This window comes from Pezoporus wallicus, unplaced genomic scaffold (assembly GCF_028554395.1).
Source record: "Pezoporus wallicus isolate ANWC-B61680 ecotype Strahan unplaced genomic scaffold, APGP_CSIRO_Pwel_v1 contig_7178, whole genome shotgun sequence".
NCBI classification, from domain to species: domain Eukaryota; kingdom Metazoa; phylum Chordata; class Aves; order Psittaciformes; family Psittacidae; genus Pezoporus; species Pezoporus wallicus.
In genome coordinates, this window is record NW_026636884.1 from 1,112,283 (window position 1) to 1,140,000 (window position 27,718).

General features: G+C 37.0%; 1 protein-coding gene across 1 annotated transcript in view; it reads left to right on the forward strand.

Moving 5' to 3' along the window:
* Positions 1-27,718, forward strand: part of LRBA (LPS responsive beige-like anchor protein) — a 400,308-nt gene that overhangs the window by 133,811 nt on the left and 238,779 nt on the right. Inside the window, exon 36 of the mRNA XM_057402038.1 lies at positions 3,381-3,489. Within this exon, the coding sequence (XP_057258021.1) occupies positions 3,381-3,489 (109 nt within the window). The remainder of the gene's footprint in view (positions 1-3,380; positions 3,490-27,718) is intronic.

The window sequence follows — 27,718 nt, forward strand, 5'->3', positions numbered from 1 at the left end:
CTGATATACCGTAAGTGACTATCCTAGATAGAAAAGATTGTATTGGTATGGGTGTGTGTACCATACTAGATGTCCTTCTGGAGTGCTGTCAAGTTTTATGCTATTGGATGGCCAAGTGGGCATTTTGGTGAGTCTGCAGAATTCTTAGGTGTTTTTTGTTTTTTTTTTTGCTTGTTTGTTTGGTGGTTTTTTGTTGTTTTTTGTTTGTTTGTTTGTTTGTTTTGGTTTGTGGTTTGTTTTTTTTTTTCCTTTTCTCTCCTGTTCTAAGGGTGTAAATGTATTCAGACTTCAGGCTTTAGGACCTTATAGACTTTTGTGGTTTTTTTGATGATTGAATAACATATCTGTAAAGTTCCACAAAGCAATTGTAAAACTTCCTTGCAACAGTAATATTCCAACACTTAGCACATTGAGCAGTCAGATTCCATAAAAGACAGCATGTATCCATGTAGAACATATCTCCTTTTGAAGTAAGAGAGTCTCTTACATGCTTGAGGAGTGCAGTTTATGAGGAGTGCAGGTAGCCAAGAAAGGTAAGCTTTCCCGTCTCAGAGTTCTCTGTTGTGGTAGTATTGGGAACATACATAATCTCTCCCTGTAGTACTTTATGAGAGATTTATGCCTAAACAACTGTTGTAAATGTCACCAGTAAAGCTTTTTCTGTATTTTGGCTAAAACTGACAATTTTTGGACATCATATTACTAACCCAGAACTTACCCATCTCTCATTTCCTTTGCATGCACATATTTTTCTGTGCTATTTTTTCCCTTTTCTTTTGTACCTTCTCCTTTTTGTTCATTGTAAGGAAAAACTTGACTCTTTACTTCATCATCTAAGCACTCAGCAGCCAGAAATCAGAAGATTTCTTACTTTGTGCCTTATAGTTTTCTTTTCCAGCATAACACTAAAAATCAGAATCTGTCATGTATTTGGCTGGAGCTCCTCCACTCAATGGTTTAGCACTTCATTCCTGACCCAGCAAAGTATGCAAGTATATATTTAACTTCCAGCATGGGATCCATTCCCTTGCTTGTTTTTACTAGGGTGTTCATCTTTTCAAAGTTAATCACATGTTTTTAAGTATTTTTAGTCCAGAAAGTGCTTAGCCAAAGGAAGAAAACTCTGTCTGAGACTTTGAATCTAGTGTGCACTGAAAACAGAAGAGTAGGCCTGCTATTCAGAGTCTTTATCCCCTTAGGTATTATGTCTAACTTCTACGCAATGTGTCCATCCAAGCTCCATCTACACTCTTCTTATGTTAAAGATCGGCAAAAAATTCAATTTAATAACTTGTTATAAATAAAGCCAAACCAGAAGGGAGTTTCTCAGAGAACGAGGAGTGTAAATTGCTGTATTGAACAGCATTTTGGCATTTAATAATACTGAAAAAATAATCAGGTGTGTGAGATAATAGTATAAAGCAAACAGGGTCCATGGATCTGCGTACAGAGATTATGATGCATAGGCAAGAAGGAAATTATTAGACTTCAGTTTTTCTTTCAGCTTGGGGGTGCATACTTTGGAAAAGAAACACAGTTGTAGTCAAGAAATTGAGGAGCTGTTCTTTTGCTGTGAGAAAAAGTATTTATAAAGACATGTTTTGGATAGACTTTTTATTTAACAGAAGAAGAACTAATGTGATCTAGTTGCTGGAATAAAAATCAGGATAAAGGCGGACAAGAAATAGTTGGGGTTGTTTTTTTTGTTTTGTTTTTGTTTGTTTGTTTTTTTTTTTAAGTGACACTAATTACCTAAGTTACTTTATTATAAAGGTTCTTTATAGGGAACATGGTGTAAAATATCATCAAATCTTAAGAAAACAAAATTAAAAAACCCAAAGTTGGGGCATATTTCTGAAAGCTATGCTGTAGGTCAAACAGAAGGTACAGATTTGATGGAGGAAATGAAATTATTTTCAGGAAAACATACATGATCAATTCTGTGTAGGAGGCCAGAGCAGGTACCAGAAAGGACCATTATGATCCTTTAAATCCATGAAGTGTATTGTTATCTAAGTGAGGAAAATGAGATTTTTCTAAACATCATTTTTATCTTCAGGAGAGACAAATGCTTTCTTCTAAAGTTAGCTGATCTAGTTATTACAGTTTGTAGCCACTTACATATGTACAAAATGTGTGGTTTGTAGTTTGGAGTTGAAATAGTACTTTTTCAAGAGTCAGATTCTTGTCCTTGTCTCAGCAGTGGTCTACTCATCTGAAAACAGTTGTTTCTATTGCAGGCAGCAAGCTACACTTAATGAATTTCTTTAAAATATTTTGTTTGCCTCAAATGGAAAAGTAGTAGCAGGGCATTGATGGTCTTACTATCAAACATACAGACAGAGACAGGTGGAGTCTTAGGTTAGATAAGTAAGTTCTAGGGGATAAAATTAACATTACATTAGAAGGCTTCCTGCGTGATATAGCCTTGTTGAACATGTTGAAATGTACTTTGGCTTATATGTGCAATGCAAACGAGTGATTTTATGTTCTGTAACTATTTTTTGTGTTAGCAACTGAAAATCTTAAAAAAACCACAAACAAACAAAACGCAAAAGCAACAACAAGCAGTTTAATAACAAATATTTTGAAAAACTAACCAGTGGAGCATGTGGTGGATTTATCTGGTGTATCTTTGAGTACTGCTGTGGAAATGTGCATCTTCTAAAACAGTGTTGTTCACGTATAGCCAGTTTTAACTTTATGAATCCCAGTGTAACTAATTAAAAGGGAAATGTTTTTAGTAACAATATGAGAACTCACAGAATAATTGGGTTGTAATTCAATCTGTCAGCTCCTCTGCCATTCATAAACTCAGGGTTTGTGAAGGCCTCAGAAATCTCAGATTGAATTATAGCTTTATTCTGTATATAACCTGGAACAATGTGTATCTTAGCATTTCATTTGTGAGACTGAGGTTGTTTTATAATCCTGAAAATATGACTTAAATGTATACTTACCATAAAATTTTGATTCTTACTTTTGGAGAAAAAACTATACTGCAGTGCAATTCACATTTTTTTTTATTTAAACTTTACATCAGTTACATTAGGGCTTTCACTGTGGATGTTTATATACATAAACTGCATGTTTATATTGTGTTGCTTGTATGTGAAAGATTTTCTTATATCTATATTTCAGGTAAAATGTCTGTCTAGTGTGTTTACATTTTAGTTAATACTTAGTTTGTTTTACTATTGAAATACAATTCTACTAGTTGCCAGAAAATTATTTTTCAACCTTATTTATACCATTTTCTTTAAACAATAGTCAGTTATGGAACAGAACTCAAAATATTTGTAAATATATCCTGTATTTACAGTTCTTCATTTTAGCACTTCATTCTTTCAAGGCAGTTCTTAAATATTCTCTGTCCTCAGGTTACTGAGTCAAACCATGAAGGACCATTTGGTAAGAGTGGCTAATGAAGCAGAATTTATCTTGAGCAGACAGAGAGCAGAGGATATTAACCGTCATGCTGACTTTGAGGTAAGAAATTAAATAGTAAAAACAACCAAAACACCAAAACATAACAAGCCCACTGTGTTTGAGGATTCCAGTGTATGATACAGGTTTTTCAGGTGCAGGAGGTTCCATCCTGAAAAGTACTTTGCATTCATAGGGTGTTTCGACAGTTTGCCTCTGACATGGATGGAAAAACAAGCTGTGCAGAGCAGCTCAGAACTTGTCAGAATCTGCAAACCATAGTTTGTAGGGAAGGAATTTTGTCATGCCAATGCTGTACTTTCGCATGAAGCAAATATCCCTATATGTGTTAAAGCTCCTTGGTGTCACAGTCAAGATGTAACTCTGGAAAATAAACCCTTACTGAAGAGAAATTAACTTTTTTCTTTGTATCATTTGCTGTTTCACTTAATCCATCTCTAAAAACATTTTCCTTATGTTTTACATGCCTTGGTGTGGTTTTGGTTTCATCCCACTTAAGGGATTCTAAAGTGAAATAATGGACTTTTTTTTTATAGACCGGTAATAAAAATACATGGGTTTTTTTTCTGAATCACTTTAGTCTTACCTCCGACTTTGGATCTCAGTTACATCACATATCTCCTTTCCCTGTGCTTTTGTGTTGCTTAAATGAAAATGAAGCTAAATCTTACTAAATTCACTAGTATTCTGCTTAAAGAGTACTTAGTCTTTCTTCTGACATATGATATTACTTGTGGTTTTGTTTTTAAAATGAAGCATTAAGAGATTGAAGGCACATTTGTGCTTAACGTATTTCTAAATTGTTTTACTCTTAAATCTTTGCTTGAAAAAATACTCCCCAAAGATGAAAGCATATTTGTCTTAGACAGTGCTTATGTTCTAAAGGTCATCTGTGTTGGCCCCAGGATTCAAGCTGTGCGTTGTTTAATAACATATCTGCACTTCATCTAGAGCTAGTTACCCCCTCCTGCAAATGGAGATGTTGTAAGATATCTACAGTACCATTTTACAATGGTGAAATAGCAGGCATGTTTCATTTATTACATCAAGGGTTTGGCGACGGTCCTGTGGAGATGAAAAGTGCATCTTTTTACTTCATTGCCTGATAATCATTGGAGTGGGACATTCTTGACATCTTTTGCTCTGGATTTATGCAGAAGCTCTGTGCATGACATGGCATTATTGATTAGATGAACAGCCCACTTTTATTCTTCAGATGCAAACTGTTCACAAAGGTGTGTGTGTATGTGGGAAATCTGTGTGAAGTAAAGGGTTCTGTCATGTAAATACGGGCTATCAATGGATTCAGTTGTTCACTGACATCTTCACTGTTAGCCTTATTTCAGTCTCAGGACACCTTTTATGATGTCTGGAAGAAATTTGTGCTGAGCATCAACTTACATTTTTTAATATAGCTCAGAGTTTTGCTGTGACAACCCTGTAGGATAAGAGTGGGCTGATACTTTTTTAAGTTGATGCTGTTTTGAATCTGTGCTATCTCAGTATGATGGCTCAAGGGGTTTAACTCATCAGGTTGAACTTAAACAGAAACTAGTGTACCAAAATAGCAGCAGTCTGTTTATCAAGTTTAGTTTTATTACTGCGTTGGAAAAACTTGTATCTAGCATCACTTCTGCAGGTACGCAAATTGATGATATACAACTACTGGATTCTAGCAAATGCTTAAATAACAAACCTAGTGTCTCATGAAGTTAGTGTTACTGATGTATGTGGCAGGCTTCAGTCAATGTTATGTTTCTTTTGTGCAAAGGGGAACCATTAGTCACATCCATTGAATTTGCAGATACCTCATCAGTAATCAGAAATTCCTGTGTACTGTTTTCCATCCATCCATGGTATGATCTCATTTTCACATGCCCTGTTAAGTGTGTCTTGCTTTAGTACAATGGTACTTTTTAGCTATAGTGTTCCTCATAGCCTTTTGAAGTGGTGCTTCAGACAATAGAAGACTTACCATTCTTCTATTGTGCCTGGAATTGGATCTGTCACTTGGCTAGCCTGGTGCTATTCCATTGTTTAATGGGAATTGGTGTCTGCCATGTTGGGCTGCTGCTATGCTGTGTATTGCAATTGGTAGGTATATTCCCATTGTACCAATGGCTGTTGAGGTTTTGATGCCTTAATTTTTGGCCCTAACACTCATGTCATGACTCACTGGCATGACGAGAAGGACTAGGAAATAAGAGAAAAAGAACTCTCAAAACAATTGATACAGCCTTTGATGTGGTTCATTCTCCAGCTTGAGGACCTGTAAGAAAGCAGAGCAGCAGATGATGAACCCTGAGCTAAAAGTTGTTTTGTCTAGCCTGACTTGTGTGGTTTGGTCACAGGCTTTGCCACCTGAGCTATGGGAATAAAGGGCTGAGTGACTCTGTAAAGTCTGGTTGAGTGAGGGATAAAGATTCAGAGATAAGATTTCAGGTAAGAAATGGGGTAAGAGCTGTCACCCATTTTTTCATTTTCATTCAGACTTGCATTTCTGGTGTTTCAAGTGACATGTGAAATGTTCCATGGTAATATTTGGCCAGCAAAAATCCAACACCCAAATTTCTTTTTAAAGATCCGTAGTATGTTTACTGCTACCTGGTTTTAATTCTCCTGTTTCTAAAAGTCATGAAAAAGTTGAGCCTTTCAATGTATGTGTCAGATTTTGGACAGGTTGGCAGCCTGGTGACAGAGCAATCTGGTCTTATAAAGTTTTCTGTAGAACACTTTTTTTTTTTTTTTACTTCTTTTTTTTTAAAGCAAAGGCAGTTTTGAAGTAAAAGGCAAAATATCTTTTCATCATTTAAAACTGAACTCTAGTATTTGGGGGCACATAGAGGCAGGAGGAAACAATGGAATAGCTATACAAACTTCAAAATGAAGTTCTAGATTATATATTATTGCATAGTATTTGGTTATGAATGGGCTAAGGATGGTCACTGTAAGAGGGAGAAAAAAACCTAGAAAGATAGGTAGTACTATGAAAAACACTGCTGTGCGGGACAACTGCACTTTAGAAATTTGTCATGGGACATTTTAAAAGTTGCATAGGGTCCAGAGGGAAGGTACCCCTCCTGTTTGGTTCTTAATTCAGTGCAAGTACAGAACAGATGTTTTCCTTCCTTGACTGAGAAATGTCGACCTATCAATTCTGTCATAGTCAGGAGGAGGCAGAGAAGCAACAGTAATGTGGCACATACTGCCTTTGCTGCGTAACGGCTGATTGGGTCTCTCCTTGCTGTATCTCCATGTGGTGGTACCTTGCATTGGTTAGAACATGGAGAGGAAAGTATCTATTCCCTTTCCATAAAGTAGGATAGCCAAAAACAAAGGAAGGCGTCTAAAGCAGGAATGTTTTTTTTTGCGTATTGCTCCATTTTGTGCTGTAACTTTAGGTATGCGGAAAACTCTGAGTGCCTGCAATTTAAATTAAAAGGATTTGAAAAGAAATCTTTTTTCTCCTCCCTGTGTCTTCTTAAGGCAATTCTCTCTATTTTAGAAACTTCAAATACAGTGTCTTAAACAGAGCAAAATCAGCACATCCACTTCTGTATCTGGTAGCAAGAAGGGCATCTGTCTTCTTGGCTTGGCTGTTTTTCTTCCTTTGTGTTTGGAGTGTCTGTCTCCTTTTGCATTGCAGAGCCCTCCTTTGCCTTTGTAGTCCTGTACTTCGGAAACGTCTTCAAACTGGAGGTGCTCAGCTTCCCTCATGGGAGATGCAACCTCCCACCCTTTTCTAGGTGATTCTACCTTACAACTCAGCAGCCTGCAAAAGACAAAAAAAAAAGTTCACTTTGGTATCTGGCCACTCTTTTTTTTTCTCTTTTTTTTTTTTTCTTTATAGGAGCTAATGTAAGTAAAATAAATTATGAGCCAAACCAGTTATGCTGTCTGTCTTCTAAGAATTGCTTTGGAGATGAAGGATCGGTTGTGAGATTTTTCTGTGGCTGAATAAAAAAAGTTAACCTATTTCTTGCTTTGTTCTGATCCTTTCTTCACCTATGGTTTCATTGCTACTTCTGTAAGTAATTACATCTATGAATGTAGACGTACAGGGAGGTCACAGTGAGACCCAAGACATATTTACCCATTTTACAATGTGATTAAGCAATATTCCACTCATTTCTCTAGTGAGGTGGCAGTGAAGCAAACATTTTTACAGTGAATGTGGAAATGTGAGCTTTCGTAACTTAACTTATAACCCTTGTAACCTTAAATTTTGCCCAGTGTCTCTGGGATTGATATATATGGGTCTCTTAGGCATTTTTCAAAACCAAAATGTTTGGTAGAGCTGAAAATCCCAAAGAAGAACCTCTTTATGCCTGAATTCCATCAACTAGTTTCATGCTACCACCTAGACTGCTTTCTAGAAATGACCTTGAAAAATGTGGTGATTCGTACTGTGTCTTAGATTGTGTGCAGACTACTGTGGAGTTGGGCCTATGAGAATAATTGGATTTGGTGTGAGGAGGGGGAGGGAATTTTCTGCTCTAATTGACTTTATTTTATAATTTATTACAGGAGTGCCCATTTCCTTGGATATGCCTCCTGTCTTGCATAAATCTCCTTATATATTTATGTGTGAATATACATATTTATAGAATTCTAAATATGTAAACTTGCAAGTGTTTTAGACCTGCATTGTTCGAGCATTACAGTGTTTCATCTTTGTATTGAAGGTTTTGTTTGCTTTCTCATGGCACTATTGGATTTTGACCAAAATCTGTAATAGCATATCTTAATGCTTGTGTAAAGTATTTTTGATTGGTATCCTTCCAACAGCATTGGGTTTTATTTGCCTGGAATATTTACATGAAGGAATAGGAAAATGGAGGGAAAGGTGCTATGCAGAACTGTTCATAATGTTGCACTTTATAAATGTGTGTAGAGGAGCAATGGACACTGCAACACAATTTTCAGAAAGCATTCTAAAATGGATGGACAAGGATTCTTCATTCTGAGTCTGTGAGGAAAACAGACACCGGAGTAATTTTTTTCAGTAAAATGTAGCTGCTGCTGTAATTTACTAACCTGCCTCCTCTAAGTAGCTGTTTTTAAAGATTGTGTGGTGTGATTCCCTTGAATTTCTGGTCTTATTTTTTCAAAGTGTAGTCATCCATAGAAATAGAAACTGCTGGCTTTGTTGTTATTGGCCATTTCTGTTGATTAACTGAGAATTTCACATGACTTTCCCTTTGCATTTGTTATAAATCATACTAGGCAGCTAACTTCTCTGCATGATTTCTCTTCAGTAATTAAATCTAGTATTTCCAGCTGCTGTAAAATTTGTTGCCCTTTTCTGCTCAGTTATGGTTTTGCATGCGAAAGACTCAGACTTCCTCACAGTTTTAATTCTTATTCAGTATCAATTTATAGGCTGTGTGTAATAAACTGAATGTTTTACTTCATGGCTCATGTGGAGAAAGGAATCTTAATACAAGTATTGCCTAGACACAGATAAGCTGCAAGGCTAAGCAAGTGTTCCAGTAGTGAATTGGATGTAGCTGTTTGCTTTTTGTTTTCTTGGCAGAAAACTGAATTCACTGATTCCATTGATTGATAATGTTGTGTGTTCTGAACCTCTTCCCCTTTGGTGTACTAAGCATTAAATATTAGAAGATGTTATTTGTGTCAGAGGAAGTAACTAAACAGTACTGCAAATCAGTTGTGTCAGGAATACCTGTAACTCAGAGAGAATGTTTGAGAGCCCTTGGAAGAATTAGGAAACGGTATTTGGTGTCTGTTGTTTCTGTAGGTGATAGTTACATTTACATGTAACATACAGTTACTGTGTGAAAGAAAGTTGTAATCCTTGACCGAGTCCCTGTTCTCCATATAATTTCCAGTTTTTAGTAAGAGCTGCTTATGTTACGGATCTCATGCATCAAGTTGTTTTGTTGTTTTTTTTTTCTGTGGCTCTTGCAACATCCTTTTTGTATAAATTCTTATTCAATATACTTAACAGCAATGACCTTATTTATTAGAACAAAAGATTTCAGAATGCTTTCAATGGACATTCTGTCTAGTAGTGTGGGTTATCAGTAATGGGTCTTTACAGAGCATAGGAAGGTAATGGATAGCGCAAGTTGTAGGTGTCCTGTAATAATATAACCTAAAGTTATATATAGATTGCAAAAATGTAATATGGCAACACAAACTATGTTAGATGTACCCTCACAGAAAATAAGGCTTTACACATTTCATTATGAACGGGCTTAACTTTCTCAAATTTTAATTTTTAAATAACCACTGTCCTTTGTATTGGGCAGGTTAAGCAGTGTAGCACCATCTGTTGGTAGAAGGAAGAAAACTTCTTACTTAATTTCTAAACACTTTTTTTTTGATGTGTTTTAAGCTCTTCAACAGAGTGCCGAGCATAGAAGAAATTTTATTTCTTGTTTTCCATTGGAAGATTAACCCATTTTGTTTTGCTGCAATATGGTGATGAGTTGCAAACTGGGAAATTAAACTTCTTATATTCCTGAGGTGGCAATTTTTGGATTTGTTGTCTCATGTGAGGTAAAGGATACTGTAATGAGAAGTTCATTTTCTGGTTGAACATCGTAACATTTTCCCTGTGCTCTGGGAAGTGTTGGGGCAAAGTATTGCCTGACTGTGAAAGGACGAGTGAAAAATTGTAGTTTCTCTTTCACTGCGCTTAATAAGCAATGGGAGGAGAAGGTATGAAAACTAGCACTGGAATGCGGAGACATCTTTTTTTGTTATATCTCAAATTTAAATCAAAATAGTTTACAGGGCTGTGTCTAAGAGCTATCAAAAGATATAATAATATTGTTTATGAAGTATCTTAAAAATGACTAAATGACTGAATTGAAACAGCATAGAAGGAAGAAAATGGGATAATTAGAGAATGTAGAACAGCATTGTACGCTTCTGCTGTAACCTATCTTCCGCTAACCCGGGAACAGACATTCCTCTTTGAACTTATCTTTTTCTGTATCTTAACTTCTGTGTATGTGTATGGAAATCCATAATTGTAAGACTGACAGGCAGTTTGTGTTTGTTTCTGGTTTGTTTTTTTTTTTGTTGTTGTTTGTTTTGTGGTTTTGTTTATTTTTTTTTATTATTATTTAGTTCACTTGCTAATTAAGTAGCAATAGAAAATCCAGAATTACAATTAGAGCATGCTTAGAGATTCATCAGCATAGATACGGTCATGTCTAAACAGCACTTTATTAGGATTGGTTTCTGTTCTTCTTTGTCTTTAATTTCAAGTTCTAAGTTTCAAACTTCTTATTAACATTGAAAGTGTAACTCTCAAAGTAAATACAGAGTAAGAAGTGAGTAAAATATCATAATCTATACGTGGAATATCTCTTCCACCTTAATGACTTAAGTTACTTCTAAGAGGTCATGCAGTAGCAAAACAAGCACAGAAATTTGAATGTCTGATCTTATATTAGTATGTGCAGGATTTACATAGTTAGGTTCCGCTTACTGCAGATAATTCTTTATGAATACTTACTGGTGACGGGAATTACTCAAATACTCAGATGAACATCTCTCAGTAGAATATTATAGAGCCATAGGTTCTGCTGGTTTGTGGAATAGGAAACAATTTGGCCATAAACTTTAATAACTGGAACTTTATTTAGAGCAGTTAAAATCCAAAATAATTTGTTAATAAAATCCACTTGGAAATTCTGTACCTTTTAAAATTAATTTACATTAATAATGTTCTTCTGTATCACAGATGAATAGTTTTCTGAGACTCAAGAGCATCTGTAGTAGGTTAGACCGAAAGTTCATCAAACTCACTGTTCTAACGGAGTTGAATGCTACATGCTGAAGGACAAGTAAAAGAGCAGTGCAGTTTTATAGGGGTTCTTTCTTGGCTATACCTGGATGGCGGGGATCATGATTTAGACAAAATTTGCAGTTTTTGATATGAATTTCACTTACTGTTTTATCTCCCAGTCACTGTGTTAGCATTTGTTCATGTTTGCTGTTTTTACAACCTTGAATTATTTAAAGCTATCAGCAAAATTTGGTGGTCTCATGTTCCAAGAGCTCTTTTTATCCTTTCATCTTCTATTAGCTCTACAGAGATACTTTAACAGGCTTACTGCTCCCGATTTGTTTGTAAAATAATTAATTACTGCCTTTTATGCTTTTATGCAAGTGTTCCTTAGACTCTTTTGGCCTGCTTCCTTCTGTTTTAAAAACTAACAAGCCTTAGTTGACATATTTTTCTGTTTTACTTCTTTGAACAAATTTCTTAAAGAATGCTATTTTCTTACAGGCTTCTTTCTCTGTAGCTTAACCATTCCAGCTTTTTCTGGTCTTTTAAAAAGGCTTTTGATGGATGGCATGCATTTCATTTGAACCCCTAATACACAGTTTTTGTGTTGTCTATAAAAACATTTTCCATGTTTTCCTGCATCTTTTTATGCTTGTAATATGAAAACTAAGATAGCTAGCTAAGAAATTTCTTGCTTCAGATCAGATACTTGCATCAGAAATATTGTTCTCACCTATTCACGAAAAATAAATCAGTAGTGTTTACCTTGTTTATTATTCATGTACAGACTTTTACGGTAGTTCATGCAAGGCAGTGATACTAAAATACAAAATACTCTTGACTGACGTAATACAGTGTACATAGAGTGTAAATTTCTAGCATTAACAAAGCAAACATCCTGTTGTGCTTGATTGGAGATTTTATTTTAAAATTCCCATCCAAAGATAGCTTGCATTACTTACGTACCTTTTTAACAACAGTGTTAGAAATTGTTCAGCTTTGAAGAAAAAACACAGGTGACAGGTCGCATCTCTCCTATGTGCTTTGCTGTAAGTTACTTTAACCTAAGTGAGAAAGACAATGTATTAAAATAATTCTGATATTGGTGTTGACAAGGTCACGAAAGTTCTGTGTGGTCTGAATACCCAAAGGTGTTTTTTCTCACTATTCTAGCTAGTAGGTTGGACTTAAAATTCTGCTCAGTTCTAAACTTTTTTCTAATATATTTATACTTATGTTCAGCACATATTTGTTATTATGTGATTATTATCTTTTGGCTTCACATGTGGTTTTCCTTTAGTTTTTCTTATTTTTACTTTTTTATCATTCATCGCGTCTCACTTCACTGCACTAGGCTTTTTTTCTTCTAAGGTGGTCTGTGCTCTAGGTCATCTTAGTAGTTCTATTCTCTGTTCTTGGATGATTGATTCCTACTGCAACATGGATGAGCAAGAGTAATCACATTATTGAGCCTATTATCTCAAACTGTGGATACTTAAGGAAGATTTTATTCAAAGGGCAAACATAGTAACACTTTCCAAGGCTGCTGATTTTTGCTTGCCAGAAATGATGTCCAGTTACTTTGTATCTCCTCAGGGATTTTTTTCCCCCCGTTTGCTCAGTAAAACAGACTTTTGCTTATAGTTAGACTGAGGTAACAACAAATTGTACTGGCATCTTGGTTTCATTCTTGTGTTGTAAAATGTCTTTTCCCTGGTAGTGAGTCAGATTGAACAGGAGACGTGAATCACATCCAGTATTTCTCGGAACACCTTCTGTTCATTATACTGTCGTAATTAATAGCTTAAATCTGGTACTGTTAATAGCTGATAACTACACACAACACCATCACGCATTTGCGGTTGGAGCTTACAGTTGGAAGGCTGACTCAAACAATTATAATGAAAGGTTTATTCCAATAGGTTCACAAAATCCTGCAGAAAGTCCCTTGCTTCATGGGGAAATACACACAGTCCTGGATTCCTTGTTTACTTAGAGTAGCTGTCACTCTCTTGGATGTCATACCAGCTGCTAGTGGTCCTAGCATGTAGTGTAGAAATTTGTATTGTATACCACCTAGCATGGTGGTGTACAAATTCAGCAGACCAGGGGAATTCTGAGTTGATCATATTTTGCAGGTTCAACAAGACTGCCAGTCCCTAGCATTTATCAGCTCTTGGAAAACTTTCACACGATTGTCTCTGCATGCACTCTCCATCTCTTTGACCTGCTTTTTCACTGTGACTCTCTCTCCATCTGATGTTATAAGAACTCACCTAGAAAGAGCCCTGTGTACCACATGATTTTAGAGAGTTCTCTTTTCCTTCCTGAATTGTAGAGACAATTCTTTTTTCCCCACCTTGAAAAATCCTGATGTTATGTAGTTATTTCTTCTGAGACAGTGATTCCAATTCTGAATCCTTCCAAAATGCTTCTCAGTTCTATCATATTTCCTAATAGAAGACCCAGAACTGCACACAGCATTCAGATGTGGACACACCAGGAGCTTATAAATACACAGTGTTTTATGTGGTGTTCTTTCCAGTGATTTCTAATTGTTTGATTCCTGTATGCTTGTTGATTATTCTGTACTGAGCTGATGGTTTCATAGAACTATGTCATTGATAATGCAATCTCATAATGATAAAAAGGAGTGAAGATAAAGTTGAACTCAGAGCCCATCATTTTATATCTAAAATTAGATTCTTTCCTACATTTCTTTTACCTACTCTGAAGTTCCTGTTCTATTACCATGATGACTTTCTCTTCCAAGCTTCTCCTCCAGTTCCTCACAGCTCCTTCATGATTATACAACCCTGAATAGCTTAGTACCAGCAGGGAACTTTGTCACTTCATTATACGCTCATTCTTCAGTTTTTTTTTTTATTTTGCATATACGTTGAACAGCCTGAAACAATCACAAACTGACAGGAATTGTACTAACTAGTGTTAGTTTGTCCAGAACCTCAGCTTGTATTTTATCACCTCTCCTTCCAGAAGTAGCTTTTGTGATTCTTGTCATTTTCCCTTCCTCTGGCTGCTTTCTGTATTGCTTTTCTTTTGTGATGTTGGTCTAGATAAGTCATTATGCCTTCCTAAAATGTGTCTTTTAAAGTCAAAGCAGTTTGCTTATGTGAGTAGAATATTTGCACTTACTGATGTTTTAAGAACTTTGATGAAATAAAAAGAGCATGCTTTGGTTATTATTATTTGTACAGTTAATATTTCCATTGAAGGTGAAAATATAAATGTCAAAACCATTCTGAAAAATGTCAATTACAGCATGAGAAGGTTGTTTTAGTTATTGTATATCAACAGAAGCCTGAAACTGCTGTTACACACTTTTTTGTTTCTGCTAAAACAGAATGATGAATCAAACAGTTTATAATAGCATTAACTTCCAGATAAAATATTTTCAACCAGTCTTTGTAATTCTAGAATTAGTGGAAACACTTGTGTCTTTAGATTCTTCCATCAAGGCACAGGAAAGTGAATTATTGAAAAGATAAAAATAAATTTGTTTGCCTTCTGTCAGAGTTCATATCCACAGCCAACCTTGATAGAAGACCAGAATGATTTAGACAAGTTTGCTTTGGAGATTCATAACATATGCTTGCTGGACAGAATTGAGTTATCTCTGCTCTGGAGAGTAAGTTATTGTAGCAGGAGCTGACAGAGATGAAGATAACTGAGGGAAATTCAATTACCTTTTAGTGTTTTCCTTCTAATAGGATTCTTAATGTGAAAAAGATCCTTAGATGATGTGCCTATGTTGCTTTGTGAGATTTGCTTTGATACCTGTATCCAGAATAAAGTGAACTCTTCTTTTCAGGCCTTCATTAAGGATGAAATGTGCATCTGATTGCTAAATGAGTGTTAACTTTCTATCCAGTGTATTGTCATTTGTAGCCCAGATGTATTTGGCAGTCTTTTGGCAGTAGTCTTGAATATTCTCTCAGATACAGTTTAATTTTTAAGTGTTGCTTTTATATAAGAAATCTGTTTGTAACAGGAATTGAAGAAAGAAATCACAAACCTGTAAAATATCCCCCTGTATTCTGGGTTTGTTTCTGCATGTTTGTTTTCTCATTTGGCTTTTCCTGGCAAAAGCATCTCAGTTGCAAATACTGCTTGTTGCTGACCTGAGTTCAGGCTGCTGGGTTAAAGCCGCATCTCATCATTCAGCGAAGTTCGTCAGTGGAGCCTGAAGTATTTGCAGTTTAGGTTTTCAGTATTACCTGCATTAGTCACATAGAGAATTTTTCTCTTTCATTTATTGGAATATTAATGGGGAGGAAGTTGTGCAACATACTGCATCTAGCATATAATACATCTAGTTTTTCTCATTCCAAAGAAAGCTTTAGCCGTTCATTGAGAATGCTCTGTTCTCAGTGCAAAATATAGTGACTGTGCTGAAATAAATACCTCCGTTAGTAATGGTTGAAAAGAGGCTGTAATTCTCTTTAAAGAAGGATCTTACAATTAAACGGAGAAGATTACCTTTATTTTGAAGTCTGTTTGGGATTCAGGGAGGGAGATGGTGGAAAACTGAAAAACCACGCCCAGCCAAGGTTGACATTCCCGATCTTCTATAAAGGTAACCTCTTTATTCTGAGTAGACCTACAACTTTTCAGGAGAGGGAACAAGACAGCACTAATCACAATTCTTAACTGAACTGACAGGTCCTTTCACATTGCCACTTGCATCTTGCTGCTTTGCAGTCCAGCTTTTCATCTTGACTTTCCTGTATTAGCTTTTAAATGGGAATAACTATAATAGGTTTTTTAAAAATCTCTTTGTTCCTACTTCATCTGATTCTGTAATAGCAATGTTTACAGAGTGAGTTCACCTACTGATTTTTCTCTTTGACTTAAATAGGAGAAAACTGAACCTTTGAGATGGTCATAGATCATGGAAAGGAAGATCTATAAGGCAGTTCAGTTGCTCTTCCAGTGATCACTGTTTCAGAGAAGGTCCCAAGTGACTTCAAGACTTCTGGATTTCACTGTTACTCTGAAGTCCTACCAGAAGTGGCAGATTTAATCCTTAAAAACCTCATAACATCCAGAAAAACAAATTGTTCTCACTGTTGTGTTCCACACTAGAAAGATTTCCTGATACATTCCTCTCCACTCCTTCTCCCCCCCCCCCCTTTTCCCTGCTCACATTTCTAGGTCCCTGTTTTTAATTCACTTTTAAGAAAATGCATCTTCAAAGATTTCTGCATCTTAAAAGATTTAGCTATCTCCTGGTAGTAGAGCTTGGAAGGCAATGTTAGTGACTATAATGCTGAGCAGTGCAAGCACTTTGGTCATTGTTACACCTTTTTTTCATTTGTGCCCAACTGCCAGGATACTGTTGGCTTTGTTTTGTTTTTGTTTTGTCAAAAATTTGTTGGAATGAATTCTGGGTTTAAGTAGTAGTATCAAGGTTATGGCATAATGGATTTTGAGATGTTCGTGCTCCTTTCATCCTTCTACCAGCCTGACCTTGAGGAAACTTGAGATTTAAATTTCATCAAATTATCCTGAATTGTGTGTTGCTTGTAGAGCAATCTGAGATTCCGTCTTTCATGACTGATGTCAATTCTTGCCTTAGAAACATTTAAGGGAGGTGTCAGACAAAGTGCAAAATGCTCAGTTACTGTATAAACACTGTGACTATTGTGAAACAAGTTTTGACATAATGAAACAAATTCTGTTGTAACTTGGGACCAGACACGGTATACTGTCAGGGTGCCATGAGGGCCTGCAGTGTCCCACAGTGGGGTAAGTTGGGTACCCACTACAGCACCACAGCCTCCTGAGCAGGACTTCACCAAGCATCTCAACCTCCCACCCATCATGAGAAGAGCAGGGCAGCTGTGGGGGAGGGTGGCCAGGGCCAGGACAGGTGCCCAGTACAGGGTAGGGCCATAGGGCCAGGGGGCAGCCTGAGACTGGGAAGCCCACCTTCCCCATGGCTGGGGACCTGGGAAGGATCTTTGGTTTTGATTAGATATAAAGAAAAAAATCTTCACTCTGAGGATGGTGCAACACTGGAACAGGTTGCCCAGGGAAGCTATGGCTGCCCCATCCCTGAAAGTGTTCAAGGCCAGGTTGAACAGGGCTTTGAGTAATATGTGCAACATGCTTCTGCCCATGATGGGGGTTGGAACTAGATGATCTTCAAGGCCCCTTCCAACCTAAAACATTCTGTGGAAGCCGACACCAAGGTGGTGGACATTGCTAAGATGGGGGGGGGTGTTCACCCTGGCAGCTTCTCTCCACTGCCACCAGTAGGACAGGCTCATCAGATGTGCTTGCTATAAACTGGCCACCAAGCTGTGTGGTTTGGTTGATACGCTGGAGGGAAGGAATGCCATCCAGAGGGACCTTGACACGCTTGTGAGGGGGGCTGGTGCCAAGCTCATGAAGTTTAACCATGCCAAGTGCAAGGTCCTACACCTGAGTCAGAGCAATCCCAGGCACAGCTACAGGTTGGGCAGAGAAGAGATTCAGAGCAGAGCTGTCCTGTGGAGAAGGACTTGGGGGTGTTGGTCGATGAGAAAATGAACATGAGCCGGCTTCAGTGTGCGCTCGCAGCCCAGAAAGCCAACCGTATCCTGGGCTGCATCAAAAGGAGCGTGACCAGCAGGTCGAAGGAGGTGATCCTGCCCCTCTCCTCTGCTCTCGTGAGACCTCACCTGGAGTATTGTGTGCAGTTCTGGTGTCCTCAACATAAAAAGCACATGGAACTGTTGGAATGAGTCCAGAGGAGGGCCACGAGAATGATCAGGGGACTGAAGCACCTCCCATATGAAGATAGGCTGGGAAAGTTGGGGCCATTCAGCCTGGAGAAGAGAAGGCTGCGTGGAGACCTCATAGCAGCCTTCCAGTATCTGAAGGGGGCCTGTAGGGATGCTGGACAGGGACTCTTCTTTAGGGACTGTAGTGACAGGACAAGGGGTAACGGGTTGAAACTGAAACAGGGGAAATTTAGATTGGATATAAGGAGGAAATTCTTTCCTGTTAGGGTGGTGAGGCACTGGAATGGGTTGCCCAGGGAAGTTGTGAATGCTCCATCCCTGGCAGTGTTCAAGGCCAGGTTGGACAGAGCCTTGGGTGGCATGGTTTAGTGTGAGGTGTCCCTGCCCATGGCAGGGGGGTTAGAACTAGATTATCTTAAGGTCCTTTCTATCCCTGACTATTCTATGATTCTATTTGTGTTGCTTTTTTATCCTATGTATCTATAGTGCTCTAAACATAACAAGCTCCAAGTATTGAGTTTATTATTTTACACTGAATTAAAGTCAGTTAGTGAAATCTAGTTAAGTATGATTTGTGCAGTTGTACTGTGTGATCTGTTTTTTGCCATTACAGCAACATCCAGGAGTTCAGCTGTTTGTAACAAATGCTGATAACTGTTAGCGAGGTGTAGTGTGAAAACACCCTCATACCATTGAGCAAAACCAACCAGACAGAAAAACCTTGCCATTTTTAGAGCCGAAAGTTAACCTTTCAAGAGTGGTAGAACTTTTTCTGGGTAAGAAATGTTAATTAAAACCCAAACCTATTCATACCTATCTCATGCTGTTCTAAAAGTCTAAAATTGTGTTATGTAAGTGCATGGGAACCAATCACAAAGAAAAAAGCCTCGTACACTAGTTAGAATGAAATATAAAGCATAGACTACTGAAAAAAGGAGCAGAGAAAAATGAAGTTAAAATAATTTGCTTTTCATAGTTTGATGCTGTAAGAATTTTGACAGGAGGCTTTAAGTTAAGGCAGAGAGGTTAACTAAACCTGGGATTGTGACTGCTTAACATGTTACCAAAGTAAGTGGCAATGAAGGAAGGAATGCTTGTAAGGGTATCTGCTATAAAATGCCATATTTTAAGAATCCTTCCCATTTTCTTCTTTTTTTTTTTTGCAAATCTCTGCCATTTCATCATCATCTTAATCAAAACCTCCTGCTTTTAAAATACTTGGTCTCCAAAGAATAAGTCTTTCAAGTACCTTAGTTTACCATAAGGTGATGAGCAAGTTTGGCGTATAAGTTAGAAACTTGTGAATCAGCAGCACTGAGCTTAGTATTTTTATTTTATACACTTTTGAGTAAAATCCTATGTGTTTTATTTTTTTCCTCACAGATTCTCTGGTAGTAATTTGAAATTCTTTTGACAAAAAGAAAAAGCCCTTAATACTTTTTCTTAATAATAAGTTAAAATGTTTCTGCAGATACAGATGAAGCTGCAGTGACTTAATAGCAGAAACTAAAGGATTTTTTTATTCTGTGTATGGGAAGGAACTACATTGCCAGCAAACATGTTTGTCCTATTTAGCAGTGTTGCTCAAGGATATGTGCCAGTCAAGGTAATGATTCTCCATTTTGAGAGACTGTAAAGGTCCTGAACTGTCAGAAATCAAGGCCACTAAATTAACATTTGGAGCAAGCATGGTAGAAGCTGGTGAAGGACAGATGGGTTACCTTTGGTTGTGAGTTCATGTTCATGTCAGAATGTTTCACAGCTGAGGTTTCACCAAAGATTTGCCAGATATAGAACTGTAGAATGGTTTGGGTTTGAAGGGACCTTAAAGATCATCTAATTCCAACCCTGTTACCACGGGCAGGGACACCTCCCGTAGACCAGGTTGCTCAAATATGGCACAGAACACTTTTAAAGGTGCTCCTGGTGCTAGCGCAGATTGATAGGTGATTGGTTCCTACATCTGCCTTAGTTACTATTATGTATCCCTGTGTATAAACTAATTTTACTGTGTGCTGATGGTACTTTTCCTTTTCTTCTTAATGCCTAGTACTAGACTACTGTACAGGATAGAATACTTTTAAACATACCTTTGATTCTGTTCTCGGAGTACAAAACAAAGTTATATGAAGGCAAACTATGATCTGTTTAATTGTTTATTTATTAAGCACCTTAAGTGACATGTTAAGGAGCTGAGTCAGGTCTGAAACCAACTCGGTATGCAATGTACCAAAGCTTATTAGAGATGTGCTTGTCATTAGCATGCAATTGGTTATGGCAAGAGAGGAAGCTATAATGTCTAAATGTCTTGTTATCTCACATGTAAGTTATTTCTCTGTTCTTTGTTCATGAGCTAGTATATTTTGATACATTCTGAATTTCCTGGATTAAAATCAGAATTGTGCTCTTAAACACTAAACAGGGAAAGCTGAAAAAGGACTTGAGGGGAACTATGTAGAAAATAGACAGAAACGCAGACCCCAGGCTGCAGGGATATCTCAAGGGTCTAATCTATCTGGGTTTTTTTGAAATCTGGAACTTTACATAATCTTGGAAACTGTTTATGTGGAGATTTTGGCTGGAAATGAATTTGCTTTGCATGTGTTTGGCAAATTTATAAGGAAATTTAGTGAGTGTGATGTAGCAGGAATATCAAACAATACCTAACAAAATCAGCAGAATTATGTTGATTATTTTTTCATTGTATTCTACATATAAAAACTCACATTCATATTATACAATAATAAAAAAGGGTCCTACATAGGAATACACATTCCTGTAAGGTAGGTGTTGATACAATTAACACAGGTCATGTATTAAATAGTAATAGAACTAAGTATTTATGGCTGTGTCTTTGGTAACGGCAGAATTTCAACTCATCCAAATGAGGCTGAAGCCACATTTATAGGTTAAAGTGGTACAAGGTATTTTGTAATAAGGTTCCATATTCTTTCAGTTTATCAGCTTAACATCTGAGTAATTCTGGCTACATTTTTTTCGTTCTTTGTGCTCTCCAAGGTTTATCTTTTTCTTGATTTGGAAAAGTAGTTTGGAAAAATGTTTCCAAATTAAAACATTTATTTCCTTTAGAATTCCTGGGGTTTCCATGTTTTGAGATATTTTTGTTTCCCACTGTCAGAAATGTACTTTTCGCCGCTGTTATGAAAAATTGGTCAGAATTCATCTGACACAAAACTTGTGAAAATTTGCTGTTTCTGTTGTACCTTTAAGGGCTTAATTAGTAAGTTGCTTTGTTTAAAAATACTCGATAGTGTGTCACCTGCTCTTAGAGACTCCATTTAAGGTTTAGCTGTGCCATCTGAACTGAGTGTGACTTTCAATCTGCTCAAGCATCACTCCTGTGCCAAATCTTGGTGCTGTAAGTTGTAAAGGAACTGTGCTGGCAGTAGGGTGTCTGGAAATTTTAATCCTAAGAAAGCAATTATTTGGCTGCTAGGGCTAAAACTGCTGGACAGCTTTCTACCTACCGTACAGGTAAGTGAGGTCCTTACTGTGCCTCAGTAGAACAAGACAGTTGAAGAAGTGGTGATGAATGAAGAAATTTCAGAGCTTTAGTTTGTTGAGGTTTGCTGGAGATGCGTCATCTGGCCCCGGTCATAAGATTTTCACGAGATCTTGAAGAATGTCTTGAAAGCCACAGCAAGACTTTTTTGGGAAATGTTTCCTGAGCTGACAGCCTCACCATTGCTGTGGATGATAATTATTTCCCCTACTTCCACTTAGAGTTCAGATGGTACAGAGGGGAGGAAGTGTCCTGGTGGTATTGTTAAAGTAAGGTAAATGACAGCAACAACTAAAAGGCAAAGTTTGGGTGGGTGATAGGAGAAAGAGCCTGCAGATAGAAGAGAAAAACAGAAAGAAAAGCTGGGGGAGACTGAAAATAGATTTGGGACCGTTGTTTAGGTCTCTACTGCACCTTTGGAGTCTGGAGCTAAACACTAGAAACACTACTGTGTTTTTCTTCTGGCAGTAACAAGTTGCTCACACAGGGTTAACTACTGGTCGCAGACAAGGCAACAATCAGATACTGTTTTGCTTTGGGTGAAGTGATACAAGTGTTTGCATTTGGCCCAAATTTGGCTCCTTTGAGACTTGTATAAGTGTTTTCATCTGATTAAAAGCTATTTCCCTTCTCCTCTTTTTAAAATCTAAGTTGTGTGGAAATTGTATGAAAAAATTGCAAAACCAAATATGGAACAGTTTTGCAAAATCAAAGCAGTGCAGCCTTAATTTGGCCCTCTCTAAGAATGAGTAGTGAATCCCTAGATTATGTAAGCATATGTCTCATTTGCTGGACAGAGTGGATGCTCCTTATAGAGTGAGCGAGTTTGTCAGTTCCAGAAGTTGTTCATGGATTCAATTCATTTGTTGCAATGGACTAGAAGTTATTTAGTGAATGCAGTACTAATCTTGGCAGTGGTGTTGAAGCAGTTGAATGTCACAAGGTTGATGCAGTGTGGTTGGGAAATGGCTTAAAATACCATCACTGGCTCCTTCTTTCCTTAAGAAAAGATCATCGCCTATGCAGAAGTGCTGAGCTTTCCTGTTTCCAGAGCATAGGGGATTTGTATTTTGATTTCTAGCTTGAAAAATGACATGTAGTTGGAAGATGTGGCCCCAAGGGATCTCAGATTTAATGTCCAACTGTAGTGTTTTTAAGATATTAGCCTGTTGTAAACAGGCTAATAGTATGAAGGGACTGCGGACATAAACCGGATTTGCGAAAAAGAGGGAGAAGAATGTCTATCCTAGTGCATACTTTGAATACAAAACATTTGGGCATATGTACGGTAAGGACTAGCTTCTTGGGTTCGACAAGAATGTTTGTCTCTGCATATTGTTTGTGCCGGTGGTTAGCAGTGATACTTAGAGAGTTGAATTATTGGAGTAATGTAGGCACATACAGCAAATCCCAGTTTCTAGCAAGGAGTGAGAGCTCTTACTTGTTCATATAAAGCTTCATCTTTGATTGTGATCCAAGGGTGCTACCTTAACACAAATAATAACTATTAGGTAAGCATCAAAGAAAAAGGTAAAAAAAAAAAAGTCTGTGGTACTAATGGATTCTGCAGAAAAATTCTGATGTTGTTTGTCTCTGCTCTTTAGTCTTGATTTATTCTGTCATTTGGTTTTATATCCAGCTGAACTCTTGTTAGTTTGTCTCATTTAACTATGGTACTAAATTGGGTTCATTTGAAAGATGCAATCTCAGTAAAAGTGCTGTTGCATTATTTCGTTGGGTTTACTAAAGCTTAATACTATGAGACTTAAAGGTAAAAAATAAAGCTGTTGACTCAGCACAGATTAAAACCAGATGTCTCCTGAGATCCTTGCATTTCTCTCTAATCACTAACCTGAATTGATTGTGGTAGTATTTTTTTTTTTCTGGTCATGACCATAGTTTTACCAGTCTGTGTTTGGCATGATCTAAGTCAACTGCAGATTTCCAGCACCCCACTCTACCCCACACCTCCCCTTGTGATTTTATATGCATAGGTTTGTTTTTTTTTCCCCAGGAATGTCTGGCTAGAAAATCAACGCCCTTCTCTCCCCCTTCGTATTGCAAACAGTGGATTTAGATGCAGATTCTTTTTAATCTTCAAATCAGATAAAAGGATGGAAAAGAGAATAAATGAGGTTTGGAAAACTATGGGTTGCAGAGATGAGAAGCCATTGCATTGTGTTCAGTCCATTAAAACAAGAAGAAATGGAAGAGATACTTTGATAAGTGTTCTGCTGGTGTTAACCTTGATGGCTATTATCGGGGGGATGATGCTATATCTATTTCATTGGCTTAAGCTTTTTTCATGCTGAGAGAAATCAATACTTCGAGTCGTTGGATGACAGAGGCATCACTTCAGAATTGACGGTGGCTGTCAGATGTTGTCATTGGTTGACTTTTGTTCGCTGTTGAGGTTTTAAGCTTTCATTTTTCTAAGTCTTATTCAGGAGTCTTTGTAAGATTTCCCTGGGTAGCATTTTTAGTCCAGACTTTAAACCTCAGGTCAGAGGTCAAGTGCAAAGATCTGTGAAAGCAGAGGATTGAAGAGCTCCTTCATTTACTAAAATATCCTTATTTGTAGGGAATTTGCATTAGTGGCAAGACTACACGTTATCTTATGGATGACTTTTCCTCTTAAATGACACCCTCTGAGACAAGTTGTTCACAAAGCAAGTGGCTTTTAGTCAGGTTAGACAAAGGAACTGGCATATGTAAAAGCACTCGGTGATCTCAGAGTTGAAGAATGAAAATAAAAAGATGCAGTATGGCTGTTAAAACTGTACCCTATTAAAATTTTTCATACTTGGTGAAAAACATTTCACTAATTTTGGGACTGCAAAGGTGTGTTGAGGAAATCTTTAACATTTTTTGATGATCAAAGATAATTCTGAAAACACTAGTTTAATCCTCGTCTTCACCGGTATATAGACAGGCAGAATAGACTAATTTACCATGTCAGAATTTTGCAGTAGTATTTCTGGAATATTTCCTTCATACAGAATGTATTCTATTTTCATTTCAATAATCTTTTGGATGACCTTGATGTCCTTTAGAATTACTGTTCCTTAAAAATGCATCTTCAGGTAACCTGCATGTTCAAATAGCCCCCAGTCTTGTCCAAGCAGGTAATGGAAGAGAGGAAAAACCCTGTTCCACTCTGTTTTACTGGCAAAGAGAAGGTTTCTGTTCCATCATGGATGAAGGGCTAGAGAAAAAGGGTCTTTCCACTGCTCTGTGCTGTGTCAAAGGATTCTGCTTAATACACTTCCCCTTTGAAAAACTTTCAACAGCCACTAAATGGAAGACTTTTCATAGATAACCTATGGAATGTATATATGAAAATACCTTTTCCTTCTTTCAGTGTTTTTTGTTTCATCGTGAGTGTGACTGCAGTACTGTTGTGATTATACTTTCATTATACACTTGCCCAAACAGATAACATAGATTAGGTAGGCCAAAGCACTAGTGGAAGTGCTTTGTGGAAGTGAAAATTAGTTTGCATTCAATAGTGTATCTAATTGTAAAACTATATTCAAGCATGAGAGTGTGCATTATTGTAAGTGTAAGAAATCAGAAAATAATGAAGAATTAAAACTGTAAAAGTATATTTTTGAGTTTGGGCACAGAAAATTAAGCTGAATTTTTATTTTCACATAAATGGAATTATCTGGATTTATTGTGAGCTATTAACATGTACCACTCTATATCCTGGTATCGCATCTCTCAAAGTAGTGGATTAGGTGAACCTGAAGGCATCTGGAAAATGAAAAAACACAGTGGAAAAACAGAGACTTTTAAATCCTTTCGAAAAATTTTAGTGGCTAGTGGCTACTTTGAGATGGGTCTCTCCACTTCTTTTAGAGGAGCCATTTTTCTCTAACTCCTGTATTAAAGATTATTTGACAGAGGGAGGGGGAGAAATACCTTACTTTTTTTCTGAGTATTTGACATATGTTGTGGGTAGGAACCACTGAGCAATTAACAAGTCACCTGTATGATCAAAGGGATTATGCTTGCAAAACTTTCCTAGTTTTAGTTATTATATGTGCACGCGGCAGATGTTTGGCAGAACTGTGGATTCTTTCTGTTCTTATTTGTAAAATAAGTATTGTAAATAGTGTGGTATGGTTTAAGAGTCCCTCCTGGAGTGATGTTCTAATTTTATGGGATTGCTGCATTCGGAAGTCTCTCAGTTTTGGTGGGGAACTACAAATTTCTGTTTATATTAAATGCTGAATTTGCTGAAAAGTGGAGCCTCTACATTTCTGTTTTGTAACAGGCTGATTCTTTTTTTCATGGAAGTTGTCATGACAAATACCATTTTTTCCTTTATTTGAATGTCACAGCTATACTTTGAAAATCTTTGCTGCTATTTAATGAAGGAGGCATTCAAAATTACATCATAAAGAGACTTTTTTAAAAGAGGTACAAGTTCATTATATCTTTTACAAAACATTCTAGTTTGATTTCCATTTTATCATGTTTTAAGGTCAAATGTGACTTTAATGTTCCATAAAGAGACAGAGATTGATAATGGAGAAAGAATAACCCTCTAATGTGATTTATATCTATGGATTTTATGTCAGATATGAAAAGTTGCTGTTCAAATTGTAAAGGAGGATCCATTAAAGAGCACTTTAAAACATTTTACTACTTAGCTTACCTTATACACTTGTTTTTAGAATTCTGCCCTTTCAGGCAACTTAAAAATAACAGCTTATGAAGAATTTACAAAGTGCTGAAAACAACTCAGAATCATTGTGGGTGCAAAATAGATTAATGTGTCGGAAAAGACAGCTGTAGTTATAAAAAGCTAGAAAAATCTTTGTTTGGTGTTGGTTATGATTTAGCCATCTTGCGTTTTTGTGAAAAGGGGTGGTAGAGTGCTTCATGTAGGAGTACAAAAGCCAATTTTTGATGTCTTGTTCACTTGGAAAGTCAGCTGCTCATTCTTCACTCCTCTGGATGTCTGTTCATCAGGTGAGTATTGCTGTAAGGTGTGGGAAAAATTATGAGGAAATTTGTACATATATTAAAATTGTTAAAATACCTCTTTATTAATGTTAGTACACTTTTATTATGTGATATCCGTTAAAATCTGCACAATCCCAGATTTTATTATACTTGTGGTTTATTCCATATTCTTCCTGTCTTTCTTTCACTTTATATGGTATATATACTTGTATATACACATATATGAATAACATTCACAGCCTGCCGGTTTTTTAGTTGCTGCAGTTTTCTAAAGCATTATGATATCATGCTGTTTTCTAAGCTCTAAGAAATAATTGTACTAGTGTCTGCCTCAGCTGTGCTTCACAAAGAGAGCAATTTTTTTTGCTGTTAGGCAGACATTTGTGTCCATTCTGCTAACAAGATCATAGAATAATCCAATCATTGACAAAGGCTGAAATGCTTTGTCTGGCATATGTGATCTGTGGGATTGCCAAATGAAAACTGAAATTAGAAATGGAGTTCTGAAGTGGGGAAAAGCCTTTATTGTTTATACCGATATTTGAAGTTGTGAGTCTCTGTGTAAAGTGGTTTGATAAGACAGTACTATAAATTTCTGTGTTAACAGACAAATTTTCAGGTCAACAATACCCAAAATTATTAGAAAATATTGTAACAAAGAACCTTTCCTAGTTTTGAGTTCTGTTTATAGGTGTGACTTCAGTTCTTAATTCCTAGTATTTGGTGTTGAGTACCTCGGCAAAGAGATGTTTATACAACAGGTGCAGTACAGCTAGGAAAGTGCTTAACTTTCCCATGCTGGCCTGCGAATGTGCTCAACTTCAAGAAGCCTCCTGGTAAAGACCAAGTCAGTCTTCATATGCCTTTTGTCTTCTGTCTGAGGATATGTGGATTTTGTCCTTAGTTTTTATGCAAACAACAGCAACCAGTTGGTTACCCAAATCCAGTGAAGAGTCATGGGAGTCGAGTGGTCAGCTAGCTGGCAGTCATTATTATTAAACTTTCCTCATTGTTTTTATAATGCTATACACTTACTTTGTTATAAAAGTGGTCATACCTATACGTTTTATTATGTGATCAGGGCACTAACCTGTTGGTATTTGCTAAATCCTAAGAGTGTATGCTATGTGGTTAACCTCTGCTTGGCTCTCTGGATAGATTGTGAGGCACAGCTGACAAGTGCCTCAATTCTCAAACTTGTAAAATGTGGTTCATTCTTATTTCTCAAGGGTTTTGTATAAGTAATTATTTAAGTGC